The sequence below is a fragment of the Orycteropus afer genome, unplaced genomic scaffold (assembly GCF_000298275.1).
Source record: "Orycteropus afer afer isolate SDZICR_OR568_19922 unplaced genomic scaffold, OryAfe1.0 scaffold00034, whole genome shotgun sequence".
In the NCBI taxonomy this organism is placed as follows: Eukaryota; Metazoa; Chordata; class Mammalia; order Tubulidentata; family Orycteropodidae; genus Orycteropus; species Orycteropus afer.
Window position 1 is genome coordinate 11,583,192 of NW_006921621.1, and position 20,654 is coordinate 11,603,845.

At 41.9% G+C, this 20,654-nt stretch overlaps 1 protein-coding gene across 1 annotated transcript in view; it reads left to right on the forward strand.

Moving 5' to 3' along the window:
* Positions 1–10,058, forward strand: part of CLIC5 (chloride intracellular channel 5) — a 254,433-nt gene extending 244,375 nt beyond the window's left edge. Inside the window, exons 5-6 of the mRNA XM_007936175.1 lie at positions 1,640–1,824; positions 9,891–10,058. Coding sequence (XP_007934366.1) covers positions 1,640–1,824; positions 9,891–10,058 — 353 coding nt within the window. The remainder of the gene's footprint in view (positions 1–1,639; positions 1,825–9,890) is intronic.
* Positions 10,059–20,654: the final 10,596 nt, after the last annotated feature.

Below are 20,654 nucleotides of genomic sequence, written 5' to 3' on the forward strand. Positions count from 1 at the left end.
ACAAACTCCATAACTGAAAGGGGAAGGGGAATTTGAGGTAGCAAACAAACTCAAATCACAAGTGCTTCTGGGTGAAAAAGCATCATAAATATTGTTTCGTATCCAGCCTCTTCCATTGCCCTTGAATGGGCTTGCCATCCCATGACAGTCTACATAATTACTAAAGGGAATATAAGCATTTTTCCCAGCCCTGCTCACTCTATTCTCTCAAACTGGAAACACAAAGCAGATGATGAAGTGCAAGTTCAATGCCACACCAGAGAAGGAAGTATTGAGAAACTATGTCCAACCTCCAGCCAGTTTTCAAACATTCCAGTAAGCACTCAATTGATTTATCTTGGGCTGGTGTAATTCCATTGTCTCAAACAAAAAGCCTTCTGTGGAAAGACAAAGGCGGGTTATGTGAGGAGTGGCTAACAGAGGCACATTTGGGAAAATCTCAACAAGAGTTCTGTTCCCTTGGCTCTTCCTCCAGAAGTCACCATCCCCCTTGTATCTGCTGGAATTAACATTAGGACTGACTCTCATTATCCCAGTGTCACACTCTAAACCAGAACCTAGAGAAACAGCCCTTGGGGATGAGGCTAATGATACAGGTGCATTGGCTAATGGCCCAGCCAGCTGTCTTCTCCACAGCTGCTCCCTGAGCTCAGGTGGGAAGTTTCTAGGTTAATGTTCAATGACTGGAATAGACTGTGAGATTCTGAATGAGATGACTTTGAGTGATAGCAACTTCTTGTAGTTGTTATTTTGGGTGTTTTGCTCTGTTCTGTGTCTACACAAATTATTTGATTAATAAATATTGGGACAAGACTGTAAAAGTCTTGTACTTCATTATATTACTTTGGGGTTCATTCTTCGAGCCATATCTGGGACAAGTTTCCATCCAGCTGTGATTGCACATCCCTGGGGATAAGGAGCCCTCTGCCTAATGTGCTTGCCCTTCCATTTTGGACAGCTCTTCCCTATAATGTGCCCAAACATACCTCCTTGATACCCATTGGTTTTCTGGGCAACACACAACCAGAATACTCTCTTTCTTATGCCATGTCCTCCTGGAAGCCATGTCTGTTCATTCTCCCCTTCTCAGGTTGGGTTAGCAAGACATTGTTAGTGCTCTCACAAAACCTGGTGCAAATCTCTGTTTTAGGACCACTATGCAGTTATTGATTTATTTCATAAATGTTGTAAACATATTACTTATTTAATAAATAAATGTAAGGAAAAATGTAAGAAATAAATTCTTTCTACAAAATTAGTATGTGGGTGTATTGTGGAATGTTGGCAAAATGTTGACAAAGCAAAAAGAAAAGTGAAAGTTGACTACTGTTACTGGACCCGTCGGAGATAAGCCTATTAAATCTTTGGTACAAAGCCTAACAGTTTCATTGCTTTTTATTTTTTAAAAAATTATTAGGTAATACTCATTGTTCTGTTAGAGTTTTCTTTTTCAGGCCATTTAATCCACTTCTACTGCAGTATGTTAATAGCTGCCAGGTATTCTGCAGTGTGGGGTAGGGAGCTGGCACAGTGACAAACGGGACAGGATTCAGGATAAACTACCTACTCTAAAGATCTGTAGTCATATCCAGTGGCAAGAAGGTTGACTAAAAACACTTATTTTTCCCTTCCATGCTAGCCCTTGAGAGAGGCCTGACCAAAGCACTGAAGAAACTGGATGACTATCTAAGCACCCCTTTGCCAGAGGAGGTAGATGCCAATACCTGTGGGGACGATGACAAGGGGTCCCGTCGCAAGTTCCTGGATGGAGATGAGCTGACACTGGCTGACTGCAATCTCTTGCCCAAGCTCCATGTGGTCAAGGTAAGAGAGCTCTACCCACAAATGCTTGCTAAATTCAACTCCATCCACAGCTTACTTCTGTGGATGAGTCAAGAGCATATGGTAGTCAAGGTTCTAGACACCAAAGTCAGATGGACAGGGATCCAAGTTCAGCTTCTATGGCTTGCTGACTATATAGCTTCTCTGAGCTTCAGGTTCTTACCTGTAAAATAGGCATATATTGCCTACTTCTAGAGTTGTGAGGAAAGTAAATACTGTGTGAAAGTGCCTGATGTATTGTAGGGGCTCAATATAATAATAACTGCTATTGCTATTAATATTTTGTTGTTGTTGTGTGGGTTTCCGAGGCAGTAACACCACAGAAGTAGATTGCCCCCATCTTCCTTCTGAATTATTAATATTATTATTATTAAATATTAGTTGTTATTATTATTATTATTAACTATTATTATATTGAGTCCCTACAATACATCAGGCACTTTCACACAGTATTTACTTTTCCCACAACCCTAGAAGTAGGCAATATATGCTTATTTTACAGGTAAGAACCTGAAGCTCAGAGAAGCTTTATAACTAGCAAGCCATAGAAGCTGAAGTTGGATCAGCATAGTCCCTAAGGCACTTGACTGCTAACTGGAAGGCTGGCAGTTCAAACCCACCAGCCACTCCTCGGAATGAAGGTTGGGCAATCTACTTCCGTAGGATGCCGCCTCGGAAACCCAAGGAGGGGTCGCTATGAGTTGGGTCTAACTCGACAGCCCATAACAACAACAACGACAACAACATTATTATTAAAATGTCCCTAGGTGGCTTGGCTACTGACCTAAAGGTTAGCAGCTTAAACCCACTCTCAGCACCACAGAAGAAAGGCCTGACAATCTGCTTCCATAAAGAGTGCAACCAAGAAAACCCTATGGAGCAGTTCTACTCTGTCACACGTGGAGTCTACTCAACAACAGTGGGTTTGGTTTTGGGTTTTATTAAATACAGTCATATTGAAGGACCCTGCATGGTGCATTGGTTAAGTACTCAGCTATTAATCAAAAGGTTGGTGGTTCAAATCGACTATCTGCTCTTTCATCTCACATGAGACAATGCTCATATCCCCCTAAATTCCCTAAGGTAGTTCTTCTTCTCACATCATTTTCTGAGCATGTACCATCCCAGACAAAAATGCAGTGGAGCAGTTATACTGCTGTCTTCTTTTTTCACGAGTTCCAGCATGATACAAATGATTACAGGGCCTGGCTGCTAACCAAAAGATTGGAGGTTCAAACCCACCCAGGGGTGCTTTGGAGGGAGGTCCTGGCAATCTCCTTCTGAAAAACCAGCCATTGGAAACCCAATAGAGTACCTTTCTATTCTGACACATATAGGGTTGCCATGAGTCAGACTTGACTTGATGGCAACTGATTACTGGTTACTTTTCCACAGACCTACATCTTAATCTCAATCAGACAGTAAGCTCTGTGTCTTTCCCAAGAGTGATGGTGGGTACATTGGCCCTATAACAAATACTCAATGACTGATACTTTGATCACATAACATATGTCTTGGTGATATCCATTTCCCTCTAAGCTTTGCTGAGAAGCTTAGATATCTGCCTGTTGTTTCTTATCTCCAAACCTACCCTTCTATCTGCTTCTTTGTGATTTTGGGGCTGAGACTGTTTGAACCACATCTCTGATTTGCCAGCTACTCCCTGTTAAGCTCTGCCAAGAGAGGGTGCTAGAGAGAGCCTGCAAGGCTGGAAGAGGGAGATATCCACCTATCATTTTTCAGCTGAAGTCCTGGGCTGGAAATGCAGGCTTTGCTCAAACCAGAGCACACACAAGCTTGAGTTGAAACTATTTAGCTGTACGTGCACTGGTCCTCAAGTAGAGCTGGAAACTGGAAGGGATCATGCATGCCCATGTGGATGGGCTGGACAAATACAATCTATTAGGTTAGGGGCCAATCCACTGGTCGCTTGTAGGCCCAGCTGCACTATGTCTCTTTGAAGTTAATACCACATAGTGTGCTTTCCTCTAAGCCTCCTTGATTGTCCTTTTCCTGAGGAACAAGTGGCATCATTAGGAATGATAAGCTTCCAGTTCAGACCCACTGTATCAGAGTACTGTAAAGGAAAACAGCTCTGTTCTAGGAGTCAGGAGACCCAAGTTCCAGTTCTGTATCTGTCACCAACTAGCAGCAGCATCTAGTGCAAGTCACCTCATGTCTTTGGGATTCAGGATTCATTTTTCTTATATCTAAAAAAAATAAGGACGTGGATTATATTCCTTTCTGCCTCCTTATACTTCCTCCTTCCCTCCTTCTTTCCTTCTCTCTTACTCAATACTTACTGACTATCCCCTGAATAACTGTTTGTTGAATGAGGTAAACAAATGGATCTCCCAGGCCCTGTGTTTCATCCTCTAATTCCTTCAGTTCCTTGCAGACCTAATTGACTAAGTCAACCCCCCTCCTTGGATGAAGTTCAGCAAGTGGTTCATTCAGAGGAACTGAGGATCAGAGACAGGATGACCTGCAAGGGAACAAAGGCTAGGCCTCACCTCATGTCTCCTTAGATTTTTGCTGATCCAACTTATCAGATCCCAGAGACCTGGCAAACCTCTGAAGTTCAGAAAGAGCCAAGGGGGAGCCAAGTCAGGCCTCCAGTTTGGCTTCAGATGCCAAAACTTAATCTGGGCTGTGGAAGCTAACTGTTTTCATATGAAAGAACAAATTCAGAACATGAGCAGGATGCTCCTGTGGACGTCAGAGGTTTGTGTGAACATCCTCTCGCTGTGTCTGTCTCTCTTTCTCTCTCACTCTTTTCACTCTCACTCCCACTTGGCTCACTTTTAGGTCCGTCTTCACCCATAGAAACTAAGTTGCTCTTGCCCAGCAACTCACTAGGAGCTCAGTTTAAACTTTCATTGTCTGACTCCCTCCTTGTTCTCATCTCCCCAAAAACAACCAAAGTGAGAAGAAACCATGACCAAGACCCAGGATGGCTGCTCTAGGCAGCAAGGGCCATCTGCAGGCCTTTAGTAGCTGGTGTTGGGACCCTTGTTTAGCAGAATGGTCATGCTCACCCTTATTGCACACAAGAAGGGAAATACAAACACAAATAGATTTAATAAATTGCACTTGTGATATTTTAGAACCAATATTATATCTTTTAAAACCCTGAAAATAAAAATTCAGCATGGAAAGACTTGAGGTTGCTCTATCTAATCAGCTTGTAATGGTAAAAAATATTTTTGGATGCATGCCTTGACCTCACTATGGGCTTTATTCATCCACACTGACAAATTCTGGCAACATCCCTTGGTAAGGGCACTACTCTGGAATGGATTTGTTCTTTAGCCAAGACAGCTCTTCTCAAAGCCTTTTGGGCAAATGCAAGGCACCCCCATCTTGGCAGTGAGCAGAGGAAGGCTGAGGAGAAACAGGGCCAGGTGTTGGCCTCGGCATTCATTCATTGACCTTTGCTTATTAGTCACACTTAAGCTGGACAGAAAATTGTGGGGTAGCTTCTTTGGTGGCCACACCAAACCAGTTATTTTAACCAAGGTAATTTAATATAAAAATTATTAAGTAAGTACTGAAGACTTGGGAAGGCAAAATGTACCACAGAGGTTGCAACTTCAGAAAGCAACAACCACCCCTTGGGTTGGAGGAACAAAGAGAAGAGATTGCAATTAATAAAACTCGGAAACTTAGATAGAGGAGCACTCGTGGTACAATGGTTAAGCACTCGGCTACTAACCGAAAGGTTGATGGTTTGAACTTTCCAGACACTCCAAGGGAAAATGATGCACCAGTCTACTTCTGTAGAGATTACAGCCTTGGAAACCTTATGGTTCCATTCTTCTCTGTCCTATAGGGTGGCTATGAGTTGGAATCAACTCAATGGCAATGGGTAGAAACTTAGATAAAGGGCCCCCACAGAGCTGCAACTCAGGCTTCTAAGATGAGAGGACTGCTCAGCTGGTGTTGGGGCCTGAGCATAATGGAGGGGCCCAACAGGCTGAGACCCAGACCTCTGAAGAGAGTGCTTGGGCACTGGCCTCTCTGAGCAGCTATGATGAAACTGGTTCTGTGAGTGTTGACAAAACAGCAAATTGGATTCTGTTGATGCTACTGGAACAAACTGGACACAGACAGGAATAGGAATCTGACAGGAGAGTGCAAGTCCTTTTTCTTTCTCCAGACTTGCGGGCTTTCTCTGTTGTACCCTCTTGACAGAGCCTAATGGAGTAGCTGGCAAAGCAGAGATGTGGTTTGCCCAGTCCCAACCCCAGAATCAGAAACAAGCAAATAAAAGGGTAGGCTTGGAGATAAGAAATAAAGCTTAGTAAAAGACATGCAAGGAATTCTGAGTAGACCAATTCCTTTATCATGTACACAGGGCTGAGTGGCAAAAAGTGAAAGAACTATAGATTAGAAGGCTGGGACTTAATAAATATTACTGATTACTCAGTAGATACTGGTTGAATTAATCTGAATCCTGGTAACATTGGATAAGTCACTTAATCTCTCATGACTTCAGTTTTCTCATTGGTAAGGATCTTCAGTCTTTAGAATTATATGGCACAAGATGCACTTTGTCAGCTGTTAGAATACTTGAGAATGGAAAAGATGAAATACATACGTTTATTGAATCCCTACTTGTTTAACCTCCCTTTGCCTTACATTTCTTATCTATAAAATAGACTCTTCTTTACAGGGTTAAGAAGCTCTGATGGTATAGTGGTTAAGGCATTTGGTGCCTAACCACAAGGTCAGTGGTTTGAACCCACCAGCTGCTCTGTGGAAGAAAGATGGGACAGTCTGCTTCCATAAAGATTTACAGCCTTGGAAACCCAATGGGGGTTGCTATGAGTTGGAATCGACTTGATGGCAGTAAGCTTGGCTTTGGTTTGGTATTATCAATATTATTATTCCTATTATCAAGGGGTAAGTAGAGGGCCAACAAAAACAAGGGAAATCTTCAATGAGATGGATTGAAACAATAGCCATAACAATGGATTCAAATGGACCAACAATCATGAAAATGGTGCAGGACCAGGTGCCATTTTGTTCTTGCTATATGGTGGCATAGTGCCTAAGGCATTTGACTGTTAACCAGAAGGCTGGTGGTTCAAACCCACTAGCCACTCCTCAGAAGGAAGACTGGGCAATCTACTTCCATAGAGATACCGCCTCGGAAACCCAAGGAGGGGTCGCTATGAGTAGAATCGACTAGATGGCAGTGAATTTAGTTTTTTAAAAAATATATTTTTTATACATACATAAGGTGGAGCTCTGGTAGCATAGTGCCTAAGGCACTTGACTGCTAACCAGAAGGCTGGCGGTTCAAACCCACCAGCCACTCCTCGGAAGGAAGGTTGGGCAATCCTACCCCCGTAGTGATACTGCCTCGGAAACCCAAGGAGGGGTTGCTATGAGTCGGGGCCGACTCGACGGCACATAACAACAACAACAACATACATAAGGTTGCCATGAGTCCAAGGTGACTGGATGGCAACTAACAACTACAACAGAGGAGAAATGAAGACGCTGTCTTTCCTGCCCTTACACTGCTCATAAGCTAGGGGAGAGAGAAAAGATACTAAAACAGTGGCTGTGATTCAAAACAGAATATAGTTTAGTGTTGCAACAGAAGTTCAAAACTGGGGTAGGAGCATGGAGGGGAAAAGAATGCATCCCCTTTGGGAATGTAGGCCTATTCATAAGACTGAGCTTTTTCTATACTAGGTCATCCTCATGCTTTTGCTCCAAACAACTCTCTTAGGACCTCCCACATCGCTGCCACCACTGAAAAAGATGAAAGCCCAGAGTGGATAATCTCGAGGTTTCTCTGAGTGGGAAGATCCCAGAGCCAGTGGCGGGGGCCCTATCTAGAAAGAAAGCAGTGGAAGCAGTTGGAGTCTGGGCTTCACGAGAGGACTCTCTGCTTTCTCCCCCCCACTCCCCGCCTCCCCTCACCTCTCCCAAGGGCAAGAGGCAGGAACAGCTCCTGTGTAGGTTCCAGTACAAACTGTGTAGTGCCTAAGGCATTTGACAGCTAACCAGAAGGTTGGCGGTTCAAACCCACCAGCTGCTCTGCAGAAGGAAGGTGGGGCAATCTACTTCCATAAAGGTTTACCACCTTGAAAACTCAAGAGGGTCACTATGAGTCAGAATTGACTCGTGGCAGTGAGTTAAAAAAATTAAGACTGTCAAAGCAACAACAGCAGAGCATTATACCAACAGTGAAGGGGCTTCTGAGTACAAGGCCCTGTGTGTTAGGTCCCACGTCCAGGTAGCTGATGCTGCCCTGAAGGACCTCCTACCCTGGCTTTGCTGTGAAGGAACTGGATGCACCGGATAGAATCTGGGTCTCAACAAGTGCTGTGACCTCTTCTGACTCTTACATTGTTACAATAGGTAATACTTACCGAGCGCTTACTATGTGCCAGACACTGCTCTATGTGTATTAACTAATTTACTCCTTCAAGGTAGATCCTATTACTATTTCTGTTTTAGCAATAAAGAAATTGGGGCTCAGAGAGGTTCAGTAGGTTTTCCAAGGTCACACAGATGTTAGGTGGTGTGACCAGGATTGCAAATCCAGTCAATTGGGATCTAGAGCCTATGTTCTTAACCATTATGCTACTCTTTCTCTCAACATAAACACTGCTTCCACAGAATTCTCCTACTCTACCCCAGCCAAATGCAGCATGCCATGGGGAGAATAAAACAAAAACAAAAACAAAAAAAGAAATAAAATCAAGCCCAGTGCCATCGAGTCAATTTCAACTCATAGTGACCTTATAGGACAGAGAAGGACTTCTTCACAGGCTTCCCAAGGATGTAATCTTTACAGAAGCAGACTACCACATCATTTTCCAGTGGAGCAGCTCGTAGGTTTGAACTCCCAACCTTCCAGTTAGCAGCCAAGCACTTAACCACTGTACTGTCAGGGCCCCTTATAGAGAGAGTAGGAATCACTATTTGTTCACTCCCACATCATGCCCTGAATCTACATATACATTCAAACATCTAACTTTTATGTTATGATTTTTTTTCTCATATAAGTAAGGATGCTTATGTAAAGCAAAGTCGATAAAGGAAAAATGAAAAAAAAAAAAACCTCTAATTCTATAAATCAGACATACCACTGGTAATACATTGGTATATATACTTCTAATCATTGCACACATTTCTCCAAAGGTATAATAATACTGCACTCTACACTTAATGATCTACACCTTGAAGAGTATGTTATGCCTCCAAATATTCCTTTACAACATCATTTTTTTCAGTGTTCCCTCCCCTCCCTATAACATCATTTTTAATGACTCATCAGTGTGTCTTTGTATTTATGTACCATTATATATTTATCCATTCATATATTGTTGCATACCATTTTTGCTATTCAAAATAGTCCTATGGTCACATTTGTGTAGCTAAATCTTTGTGTACATCATCATTATACCCTAAAGAAGAATTCCTAGGAGTGGAGAAGATAAAAAGAAGTGGTCAAAGAGTAAATTATATTAACCACCAGTCGCTATCTAGTTGACTCTAACTCATGGTGATCCCATGTGTACCAGTATAGAATCATGCTCCACAGGGTTTCCAGTGGCTTGAGTTTTTGGAAGTAGATAGTAAGAACTTTCTTCCAAGGTACCTCTGAGTGGACTTGAACCTCCAACCTTACAGTCAAGCACATTAACTGATTGTGTCACCCCAAACCAAAAAATTCCAACTTATAGCAACCCTATGGGACACAGTAGAACTTCCCCATAGGGTTTTCAAGACTATAATCTTTATGGAGGCACATTGCCACATCTGTCTCCTACAGAATGGCTGGTGGGTTCAAACCACCGATCTTCCTGTTAGCAGCTGAGCTTGTTAACCACTATGCCCCAGGGACTCCTATATTTGCTTATGAAACATAAAAAGAAGGCAGTACCATCACCTGGCATTGCAGCATTGCAGACATTTTGCACAGTACTTTCCTACAGTGCACATGCTGGGTCCTGCCACTAATACCTTCTCAATGGTCTGTTTCGTGCATTCATTCTATCTCTGTTTGGCCATCTCTGTTCTAGATTGTGTCCAAGAAGTACCGTAACTACAATATCCCAGCTGAGATGACAGGTCTGTGGCGGTACCTCAAGAATGCCTATGCCCGGGATGAGTTTACCAACACCTGTGCAGCTGACAATGAGATTGAAATGGCCTATGCAGATGTCGCTAAGCGCCTCAGCCGATCCTGAGCATAGCCATCTTGACCCATCACTGCTCAGAAGGACTTAGCCTCTCCAAAGGACTCCAGCTTCACAGCCTCCTTTTCCTCATGCCTGGGATATTTTTTTTTTTTTTTTTTTTTTTAATAATGGCCACATCTTGCTGACATTAATGGAACTCTAGCCTGCTTGCTTATGAAGATCAATACCATACCCTGCCTCATCACGAAGGAACTCATCAGCAGAAATGATAGGGATAGTCACCCATTCAGCCTGCTGGCCCAATATGGATTCACTGTATTTGGGGTCAGTGTTGAAAAACCCGTTTCCAATGACTGTCACTGGCCCCTTCTGCAATATCAAAGTACCTTCTGAGATACATTAGAAAAATGCAACACTGACTCCTCTTCCACCCTCCTCCTTGTCTTCCACCCTCCTCCTTGTTTTCCACCTTCCTCCTTGTCAGTACCTCCAATGGCCAAGGAAAAATGCAATCTTCACTCTTACTAGAAAAACTTCTGCTGCCTTCTAGGAGAGAGAGAGGGAGTGAACGGCAGAAGACCAAGCTGGCTGTGGATTTTGACATCTGGCAAACACACCTTCAGCCACTACTTTTTGACACTCCTGGCATTGGGTACTGATGACAAGATTGGAAAATCACTCCAAACACTCCATTCTCAGTTGCTGCAGTGATAGGCATGTTGCAGTGCTGCTATGCACTTGGCAGACACTGATTCTAGTTTTCATGCCATCAAGACCTTGCCAGGAAGGGAAACTGGCATGAGGTCTCAAACTAAGATGATTGGGAAGGGGAAGGTACGGGAAGCAGTGTCGATGCCAAAAGGCCAATAGGGTCTACCAGCCATGAGGTTTCCTTGCTTAGTGGTAGTTGTTTCATTGGAGGGCACATGCTTGGGTTTGACTATATTTATCAATGAGTGTTTTTTGCTATCCATAAGAAAGAGTATGGGAGTGGGAGTGGAAGGAAGGCTGGGTGAATACAGGGGCTCTTTATGAGGCCTGATATTCCTTGGAAATCTAAAATGATCTTTTCTCTCATGATCTAAGTCATGGACTGACGTTATTATGTAACTACCAAGAATTGGCCAAAAATTTCTTTTCCAGCTGCCCCAGGATTCTCCAGGATGTGGATCTGCTAGCTGGGTGCTCTTGGGCAGCAGTGCTCCACTGATTTAGCTGTAGCCCCTGATGGCTGAGAGATACATTCAGTAGATGGCATGATCATGGGATACCTTAGGAAGAAAGTCCATGGGCCTTTCTGACTGGGAAGCCGTGTGATTTGAACTCAAAGAAAAATGTGTACCCATTTAGATTAATTTTTCCAACCTTAGGCTCAACTGCTATAGTTTTAGCTACTATTCTCTCTTAAGTCATTCTGCTTGAGTTTCACCTCCTTAAAAGCTTACCCCGCCTGAGCATGAGGACCTGTGCAAAGAAAACTAAGAAAAATGAACTAATCGTCAACTCCCTTTCTCAGTGAACGCCCTGTGAGGAAATCCATCCACCACAAGCCCTCGCCTTCAACAATCCTTCCTTCTATGTTGCTTGTTGTTTGAGGGTGAGGCCCAGAGTGCCGGAAAGCCCCTGGACTTGGTTTATTACTCCACAAGGGCAGGACTGCATGGATCCTTTCTATAGAAATATCAACAAATTCCAACCCCAGAAGTCCCTGGACCTACCTGCCTCCAGGGATCTCTGAAGAAAAAAAGTGACCCACTGATGAAAACAGAGGAGCGGAATTGGGAACTCTCCTTCAGCTGACAGGAAAAGGAAACTTCTCAGTAGAATATGTTGTAAGCCTGAAAACTCTGAAAAATCAGAATGGGTTGATTCATTTCCCCCTCTAAAGGAACCTTTCCATGGAAACCTTGTCCCTTGAGATGTTTAGAAAGGGGAACTGTGAGGAAACAGACCTTTTTATGGTAGGGAAAAGCCCCAAACTGGCCTCTAGGAGATGAAGGCTTGAAAGATCCCAAAGACCTTTTAATTAGTGTGAAATCCTGTGCGCTCAGAAATCCTTCCCTCAACTTCCAGCACAGGCCGTGATGACCTAAGAGGCAATTTACTTTCCAGTGACCCACAGTGGCACTGTTTGAGAAAGACTTCTGTGAAGCATAACCAACCCACACAGAAAAAAATGGAAGGAAGCGCCAGGTGGAGCAGCTACATCTTGAGCAGGAGTTAGGGGGATATTACTGATAACTGATAGTCAGAATTCAGCAATAGGCAATTCCTTAAAAACAAATAAGCCAAACCAAATCAATATTGTTGTTTCCAGTTATTCCTTCTGTGGGAATACACTCATTTTATAAATACACTCCAAATGACGGCTACTTGATTCTCTTGAGAAGTTTTGACTGTGGTGACAAAATAACCAAACTTGCTTTTACGCCTTAATAAATGTAAATGGCTTTTAATGAAGATATAGCTGAGTGTTTTCTACACACATAGCAATATTTAGGAGCCGGTGAGCTAGTAATCAATATATGATCAATTATAAACACTTTGTTGTTGTTGTTGTTATGTGCCATCGAGTCAAACCCGACTCATAGCGACCCCTCCTTGGGTTTCCGAGGCAGTATCACTACGGAAGTAGGATTGCCCAACCTTCCTTCCGAGGAGTGGCTGGTGGGTTTGAACCGCCAGCCGTCTGGTTAGCAGACAAGTGTCTTAGCCACTATGCTACCAGAGCTCCTAGAAGAAGCTAAATGTTAAATTATAACCATATAAAAGGAAAGCACCTGTGGGTACTCAAATCAGATACAGCTTTTTATTTAAACAGCAGATGATTAAATAATGCAACTGACTACTGACTTAGAATTATAAAATCTTAAGACTGTATTTATCATAGTATTTTAAAATAATAATATTACCTTCTGAGGTTTTTTCCCCCCAAAAGAGATTTTTCTCAAGGTTCTTCAGCCTTTTCTGACATTTGGTGATAACTGTGTCCTAAGCACAGCAAACCGTCTCCCCAAAACAGCATGACAAGGTCCTTTTGTGTCCCAAAAACCAACCCAGAAAGAATTGAAGGGTTAGTTCCAGAGTTTTAGGACAGGAATTAGCACTTAGAATTGGTCCTGAAAGATATTGATTCCTCAGAAAGCATTTCAGGGCCACAGGGAAGTGAGAATGTATTTGTCTTAAGATCCTATTTTATTTTGCATTTACCTTTTTCCTTTGACTTTCACTTCACTATTTTTTTGGGGAGTGGGTTGGTGGGAGGCAGAGGCAGGAGGGAGACTCAAACAGAATTACTGCATATCAGTTATATTATCAGTTATCAGAATTAATGCATACTCAGAACTACATATCTTTTAAGTTAATTTGAAAGTTAACTTACCAAAACCTTGACTAATTTTGGGTGATATTGGTGCACAGTCACGGTTTGCACCACCCAGGGACTACTTAACCAATAGTGGATAAAGTTTTGGCAGTGATAAAAGATGAGCTGAATAAATAAAATCTTGCTTGATCCAGGGCATCATTCCTTCTTTTGGAAGCCTTCCTCTCCTGACAAAGAAAGTCAAATGCCTAAAATTCAGAATCACAGATGCAAGCCTATTTTCTTTTAAATAAGAGGTGTAGCTACTTCACACCAAAGGAATGAGTTGAAAACACAGTCAATCAGCTTCTTTGGCTGTACACTCCCAAACCAGTTTCAGCTGCCCAGGAAGTGGACTTGCCCTCAGGCTTGGCTTCTCCTGCTGGTGGGCCTGTGAGGATCTTGATCTTTCAGTAGAAAGAGGCTGTGCCAAGAGTGAGGTTTCCTGAGCCACTTTTTCATTTGTCAAATGAAACGACCAAAGTTTTCACCTGGCCACATGGTTCACTCTTGCAGATGGACAATACCACACGTGTTAGAATCGTCACAAAATGAATCACACCTGAGACAGACCTTGAAGATGGAAAGACCCCAGGAATCAGCAAGGCCTGGACAAGTAGAATGAAGAGGGAGGGAGACAGAGACAGGAAAGTCTAAGCATTTTCCATCATGAGAAAACCAGTACCAGTCACTGTCAAGTCAACTCTGATTCAGGGTAACCTATAAGCGTCAGAATAGAACTGTGTTCCATAGGGTTGTCAGTGGTTGATTGTTTGGAAGTAGGTCACCAGGCCTTTCTTCCAATGAGCCACAGGGTGGACTCAAACCTCCAAGCCAATCATGTTAACTGTTTGCACCATCCAGGAACTCCTATCATGAGAAAGTAGAGTCAAGTTAATTTGCCTATGGCAGCAGATGCCCCAAAACTACTTCAGTGATACACCTCTTTTCCTTCCCCACTGGCCAGAAGTTATCTCAACAGCAGAAAGAACCAAGATGCACTGGTGTCTCCCTCCTTGGAAAGATCATTTAGTCTCTTTAAGCTTTTGTGATAAATGTCTCATATGCACAGCAACCATCTCCAAAAAACAGTGTGATTAGGTCCTTTTGTGTCCAAAAAACCCTGCAAAAATTAAGCATTAATTTATGGTTAAAACTAAGTTCATTGATTCCCAAGGGATCACTTATTTTTTGTGTGATATTAAAAAGAATCTTATGACAGCACTGGAGAAAGAAAAGTGTACTGTTCCCTCTGAAGAATCCTGGATTGGATGGAGAAGAACATAATTGATCAAGTCATGTCTAGGGACCCTTTTAGCACTCATGGTCCATTGTCTTCCATCTCTTGCTCTTTAGACTTTGAATCAAACAATGAGTGCCATCCTCATGGGTGCATGTTCTTCTCCCTCTGTCAATGTTCGTCTCTCAGCCTAGTTTTAAGATTCTGTCATTTCATAATTAGGTATGATCCCAAATGTATATAACTTTACTTAACATTAATTGAGGAAATAGATCTAATGCCTCTCTGACCCCACCCACACCCAAAAAATGAACATTGCCTCATTATAAAGTTTGGGCCAATTTGTATTTCTCTAAAGGCCATCTGGTTTTTGGCAAAACATAGTTTTAGGATCCAATTATCTAAGATAATTTATGTATAGTTAGAGATTTCACAGTATCAACTATGCATATATTTAAACTATAAATATTCTGCTGATGTTTGAATTTGTCTTACTTTCCTAGTCACCTGGTTTTCCCATTTTATAAGTTGGAGAGTTAGCAAAAGAACAAGCATTTCATTTTATAAATACACTCCAAATGACGACTACTTGATTCTCTTGAGACCTTTTGACTGTGGTGACAAATAACCAAACTTGCTTTTACGCCTTAATAAATGTAAATGCCTTTTAATGAAGATATAGCTGAGTGTTTCCTTCACAAATCTGAATGAGTTATAAATGTGTTTCCCAGTCTTGATTGGTATTGACTTATTCAAATAAAGTTGGTTTATTTTCAAAGATTACAAAAGTGATCATCAGACTTATTATTTGGGGTGGAGATTTCCTATGCTGTTTTAAATGACAAGTATGAAATTCTTGTTTTTGCCAAACAGAGGTTATTTTATTTTCCCGTTACCAGAAAAAAAAAAAAAAAAAAAAAGTGTTCATTCTTTTTAAAAATCAAAAACAAATGTAGAGAAGGAGAGGGAAGAAAAGTTTGTGGCCCCACCCATCCAAAAACTAACCCTTATTTTAGCAAGGCTAACCCAGCAGGCTGGTGGTTCAAACCCACCAGCCACTCCTTGGAAGGAAGATGGGGCAATCTACTTCCATAGTGATACTGCCTCGGAAACCCAAAGAGGGGTCGCTAGGAGTCAGGTCCGACTCGACGGCACACAACAACAACAACAACAACAAAGTTTATATCACTGTCCATAGGCTAGGTATAAACTTATGCTGATGCCCTTTCTTGTTTCTGATTTCAACTCACTATCCCTTTCATATTTGAGGGTACTCCAATGATCCTAGTCCAGCTACGATTTAAGGAATATCTTAAAATATAAACCTCTCTCTTGGCCTTCCCCATCAGCATTCCTGGCCTGAATTTCCTACTGTTAGTATCACCTCAAGGAACCTTGGTGGCACAATAGTTAAGCACTCAGCTGCTAAACTGAAAGGTAGATGGTTTGAACCACCTAGCAGCTCTTTAGGAGAAACACCTGGTTACTTGCTCCTATAAAGATTACAGCATAGAAAACTCCGTCGGACAGTCCCAATCTGTCTCATGGGGTTACTATGAGTTGAAATAGACTAACAGGCACCTAACAACAACAACCATATTGCTTCACTGAAACCAACACAACACCTGATGAGGATCTCTATGAACAGTCACTTAGCTCAAAGATGTAAAGGTCTCAGTGGTCTTCTCTTTGGGCTATGCTTTGTCAGAATAGCTCCTGTTACCTAGGAAGGAATGGAATACTTGGCTCAGGATGAGTTCTAGTGGGACAGGCAGCCTAGAGCTCAGAACAAGTGTAGCAGATGGCTGTCTCAAATGTTCTGACTGCCCCTTCTTCCTCTGGGACAGCTCTGATTCCCACGTCTCCTCACACCTTTTATAAAAGGTGTACACTCACACCTTTTATAACCCCCACCTTTATGTAACTCAGATGAGAATGAGTCTATCCTTCAGCTTCAGGGGTTAAAATCTATATCTATCTATATCTGTATCAATATATTTCTATATCTATAAAAGTTCTGAACCCTTCTGTCCTCCTGACAGTGGTAGACTTAGAGTGGGTTTGTCAGGAATTTCTGAGAAAGAGCCCATGGTTCTTCAGAAGATGACTCCTGAAAAGGTGATGCTGCCCCAGGATATGGGTATGAGACCTGGCATTGTTGCCACACTCTAACTGCTAGCCTCAGGGTAAAGGCAATATGCTGAGACAGGCAGCAAGAAATATGGAGACAACTTTGTTCCTTGATGAAACTAGCGAGCTACTGAATCAACAAACCCTGAAACTGGTTCTAACTCTGAATTTTCCTTCCCTGTAATACATACATCCAACCATCACTCATCTGTCAGTTTGTCATACTGTGGTGGCTTGTGTTTCTGTGAGGTTGAAGGCTATGCCACTGGTATTTCAAATACCAGCAGGGTCACCCATGGTGGACAGGTTTCAGCGGAGCTTCCAGGCTAAGACAGACTTGGAAAAAGAAAGGGCCATCCACTTCTCAAAGAAGTGGCCAATGAAAACCTTATGAGTAACAATGAAACACTGCCTGTTATATTACTGGGAAACTGTATGAATAGCCCCGAAACATTGTCTTATACAGTGCCTGAAGATGAGCCCCTCAGGTTGGAAGGCATTCAAAATATGACTGGGAAAAAGCTGGGTCATCAGAGTAGAGACAACCTTAATGATATGGACGGAGTAAAGCTTTTGGGACCTCCAATTACTGATGTGGAATAACTCAAAATGAGAAGAAACAGCTGCAAACATCCATTAATAATTGGAACTTGGAATGTACAAAGTATGAATCTAGGAAAATTGGAAAAGTTGTCAAAAATGAAATTAAATGCATAAAGATCAATATTCTAAGCATTGTTGTTGTTGTTGTTATGTGCCGTCGAGTCGGCCCCGACTCATAGCGACCCCTCCTTGGGTTTCCGAGGCAGTATCACTACGGAAGTAGATTGCCCCATCTTCCTTCCGAGGAGTGGCTGGTGGGTTTGAACCGCCAGCCTTCTGGTTAGCAGTCAAGTGCCTTAGCCACTATGCTACCAGAGCTCCCATTCTAAGCATTAGTGATCTGAAATGGACTGTTTTTGACTTTTGAATCAGACAACCATATGATCTACTATGCCAGAATCACAAATTGAAGAGCAATGGCATGGCATTCATAATCACAAAGAATGTTTCAAGATATAGCCTAAAGTATAGTGCTGTCAGTGATAGGATAATATCCATATGCCTATAAGGAAGACCAGTTAATATTACTGGTATTTGAAAATTATTCAAATTTATGCACCAACCACCAAAGCCAAAGATAAGAAAATTGAAGATTTTTACCAACTTCTGCAGTGTAAAATTGACTAAACATGCACTCAAGGTGTGTTGATTATCACTGGTGATTGGAATGCAAAAGTTGAAAACAAAGAAGAATCGCTGGTAGTTAGAAAATATGGCCTTGGTGATAGAAATGATGCTGGAGATCGCATGATAGAATTTTGCAAGACCAATGACTTAGTCATTGCAAATACCTTTTTCAGCAACATAAGCAACAGCTATACACATGGAATTCACCAGATGGAGTACATAGGATCGACTACATCTGTGGAAAGAGGTGATGGAGAAGCTCAATATCTTCAGGTAAAACAAGGCCAGGAGCTGATTGTGGAAGAGATCATCAACTGTTCATATACAAGTTCAAGTTGAAGATGAAGACAATTGAAACAAGTCCACAATAGCCAAAATATGACCTTGATTATATCCCTCCTGAATTTGGAGACCATCTAAAGACTAGATCTGATGCACTGAACACCAATGACCAAAAACCAGAAGAATTGTACAATGACATGAAGAACATCATCCATGAAGAAAGCAAAGGATCATTAAAAAGACAGAAAAAGAGGAGAAGACCAAAATGGATGTCAGAAGAGACTCTGAAACTTGCCCTTGAACATAGAGTAGCTAAAGCAGATGCAGGAATCGACAAGATAAAAGAACTGAACAGAAGACTTCAAAGAGCAGCTTGAGAAGACAAAGTCAATTATTATAATGAAATGTGCAAAGACCTAGAGTTAGAAAACCAAAAAGGAAGAACACACTCAGCATTTCTCAAGCTGAAAGAACTGAGGAAAAAATTTAAGCCTTGAATTGCAATATCGAAAGATTCCATGGGCAATATGTTGAATGATGCAGGAAAAATGAATAATCAAAAGAAGATGGATGGAATACACAGAGTCACTGTACCAAAAAGAATTGATGATGATCATCCATTTTAGGAGGTGGTATATGATCAAGACCAATGATATTGAAGGAAGAAGTTGAAGCTTCACTGAGGGAAGTGGCAAAAAACAAGGCTCCAGGAATTGATGGAATACCCATTGAGATGTTTCAACAAATAGATGCTGTGCTGGAGGCACTCACTCAGCTATGCCAAGAGATTTGGAAGACAGCTACCTGGCCAACTGACTGGAAGAGATCCATATTTGTACCCATTCTAAAGAAAGGTGATCCCACAAATTGTGGAAATTATTAATCAACATCATTAATATCACACACAAGTAAAACTTTGCTGAAGGTAATTCAAAAACAGTTACAGCAGTATATGACAGAGAACTTCCAGAAATGCAAGCTGGATTCAGAAGAGGATGTAGAACGAGGAACATCACTGCTGATGTCAGATGGATCTTAGCTCAAAGCAAAGAATACCAGAAAGATGTTTATTTGTGTTTTATTGACTATGCAAAAGCATTCAATTGTATGGACCATAACAAATTATGGATAACATTGAGAAGAATTGGAATTCTGGAACACTTAAGTGTGCTCATAAGGAATGTGTACATAGACCAGAAGGCTGTTGTTCAAACAGAACAAGGGGATACTCTGTGGTTTAAAATCAGGAAGGGAGTGCATCAGGGTTGTATCCTTTCCCCATACTTATTCAATCTGTATGCTAAGCAAATCATCTGAGAAGCTGGACTATATGAAGAACAAGGCATCAAGATTGGAGGAAGACTCATAAATAACCTGAGATACACAGATGACACAACTTTGTTTACTGAAAGTGAGGATGACTTGAAGCACTTACAGATGAAGATTGAAAACTACATTCTGCAACATAAAGAGAATGAAAATCCTCACAACTGGGCCAATAAGCAGCAAGCATCACAATAAACAGAGAAAAGATTGAAGTTTTCAAAGATTTCATATTACAATCAACACCAAGGGAAGTAGTAGTCATGACATCAGATGATGTATTGCATTGGGCAAATCTACTGCAAAAGACCTCTTTCAAGTGCTAAAGAGCAAAGATGCCTCTTGAAAACCAAGTATGCCTAACCTAAGCCATGGTATTTTCAATCGCCTCATATGCATGTCGACTTTGGTAGTCTAGTGTCTAAGGCTAACTGCTAACCAGAAGACTGGTGGTTCAAACCCACCAGCCACTCCTAGGAAGGAAGGTGGGGCACTCCACTTCCGTAATGATACCACCTCAGAAACCCAAGGAGGGGTCGCTATGAGTAGGGTCCGACTCAACAGCACATAACAACAACAACATGCATGTGAGACGTGGACAATGAATAAGGAAGACCAAAGAAGAATTGATGTTTTTGAGTTGTGGTGCTGGTGAAGAGTATTGAAAGTACCATAAACTGCCAAAAGAACTAAGAAATCTTACCTGGAGGAAGTGCAGCCAGAATGCTCCTTGGAAACAAGAATGGCCAGACTTTATCTGACCTACTTTGGTCATGTCAGAAAGGATCATTCCCTGGAGAAGGATATCATGCTTGGTAAAGTGGAGGGTCAATGAAAAAAGGAAAGACCCTCAATGAGGTGAATTGACAGAGTGGCTGCAATGATGGGCTCAGGTATAGCAAGTATTGTGAGGCTGGCACAGGACCGGGAAGGGTTTAGTTTTGTTGTACATAGGGTTGCATGAGTTGGAGCCAACTCGACAGCAACTAACAACAACAACAATACATCCATGATTTTGTGAGGATGGATTTTATTTTATTTTATTTTCCCTGATGATTGGCCAAAGGCATACTAA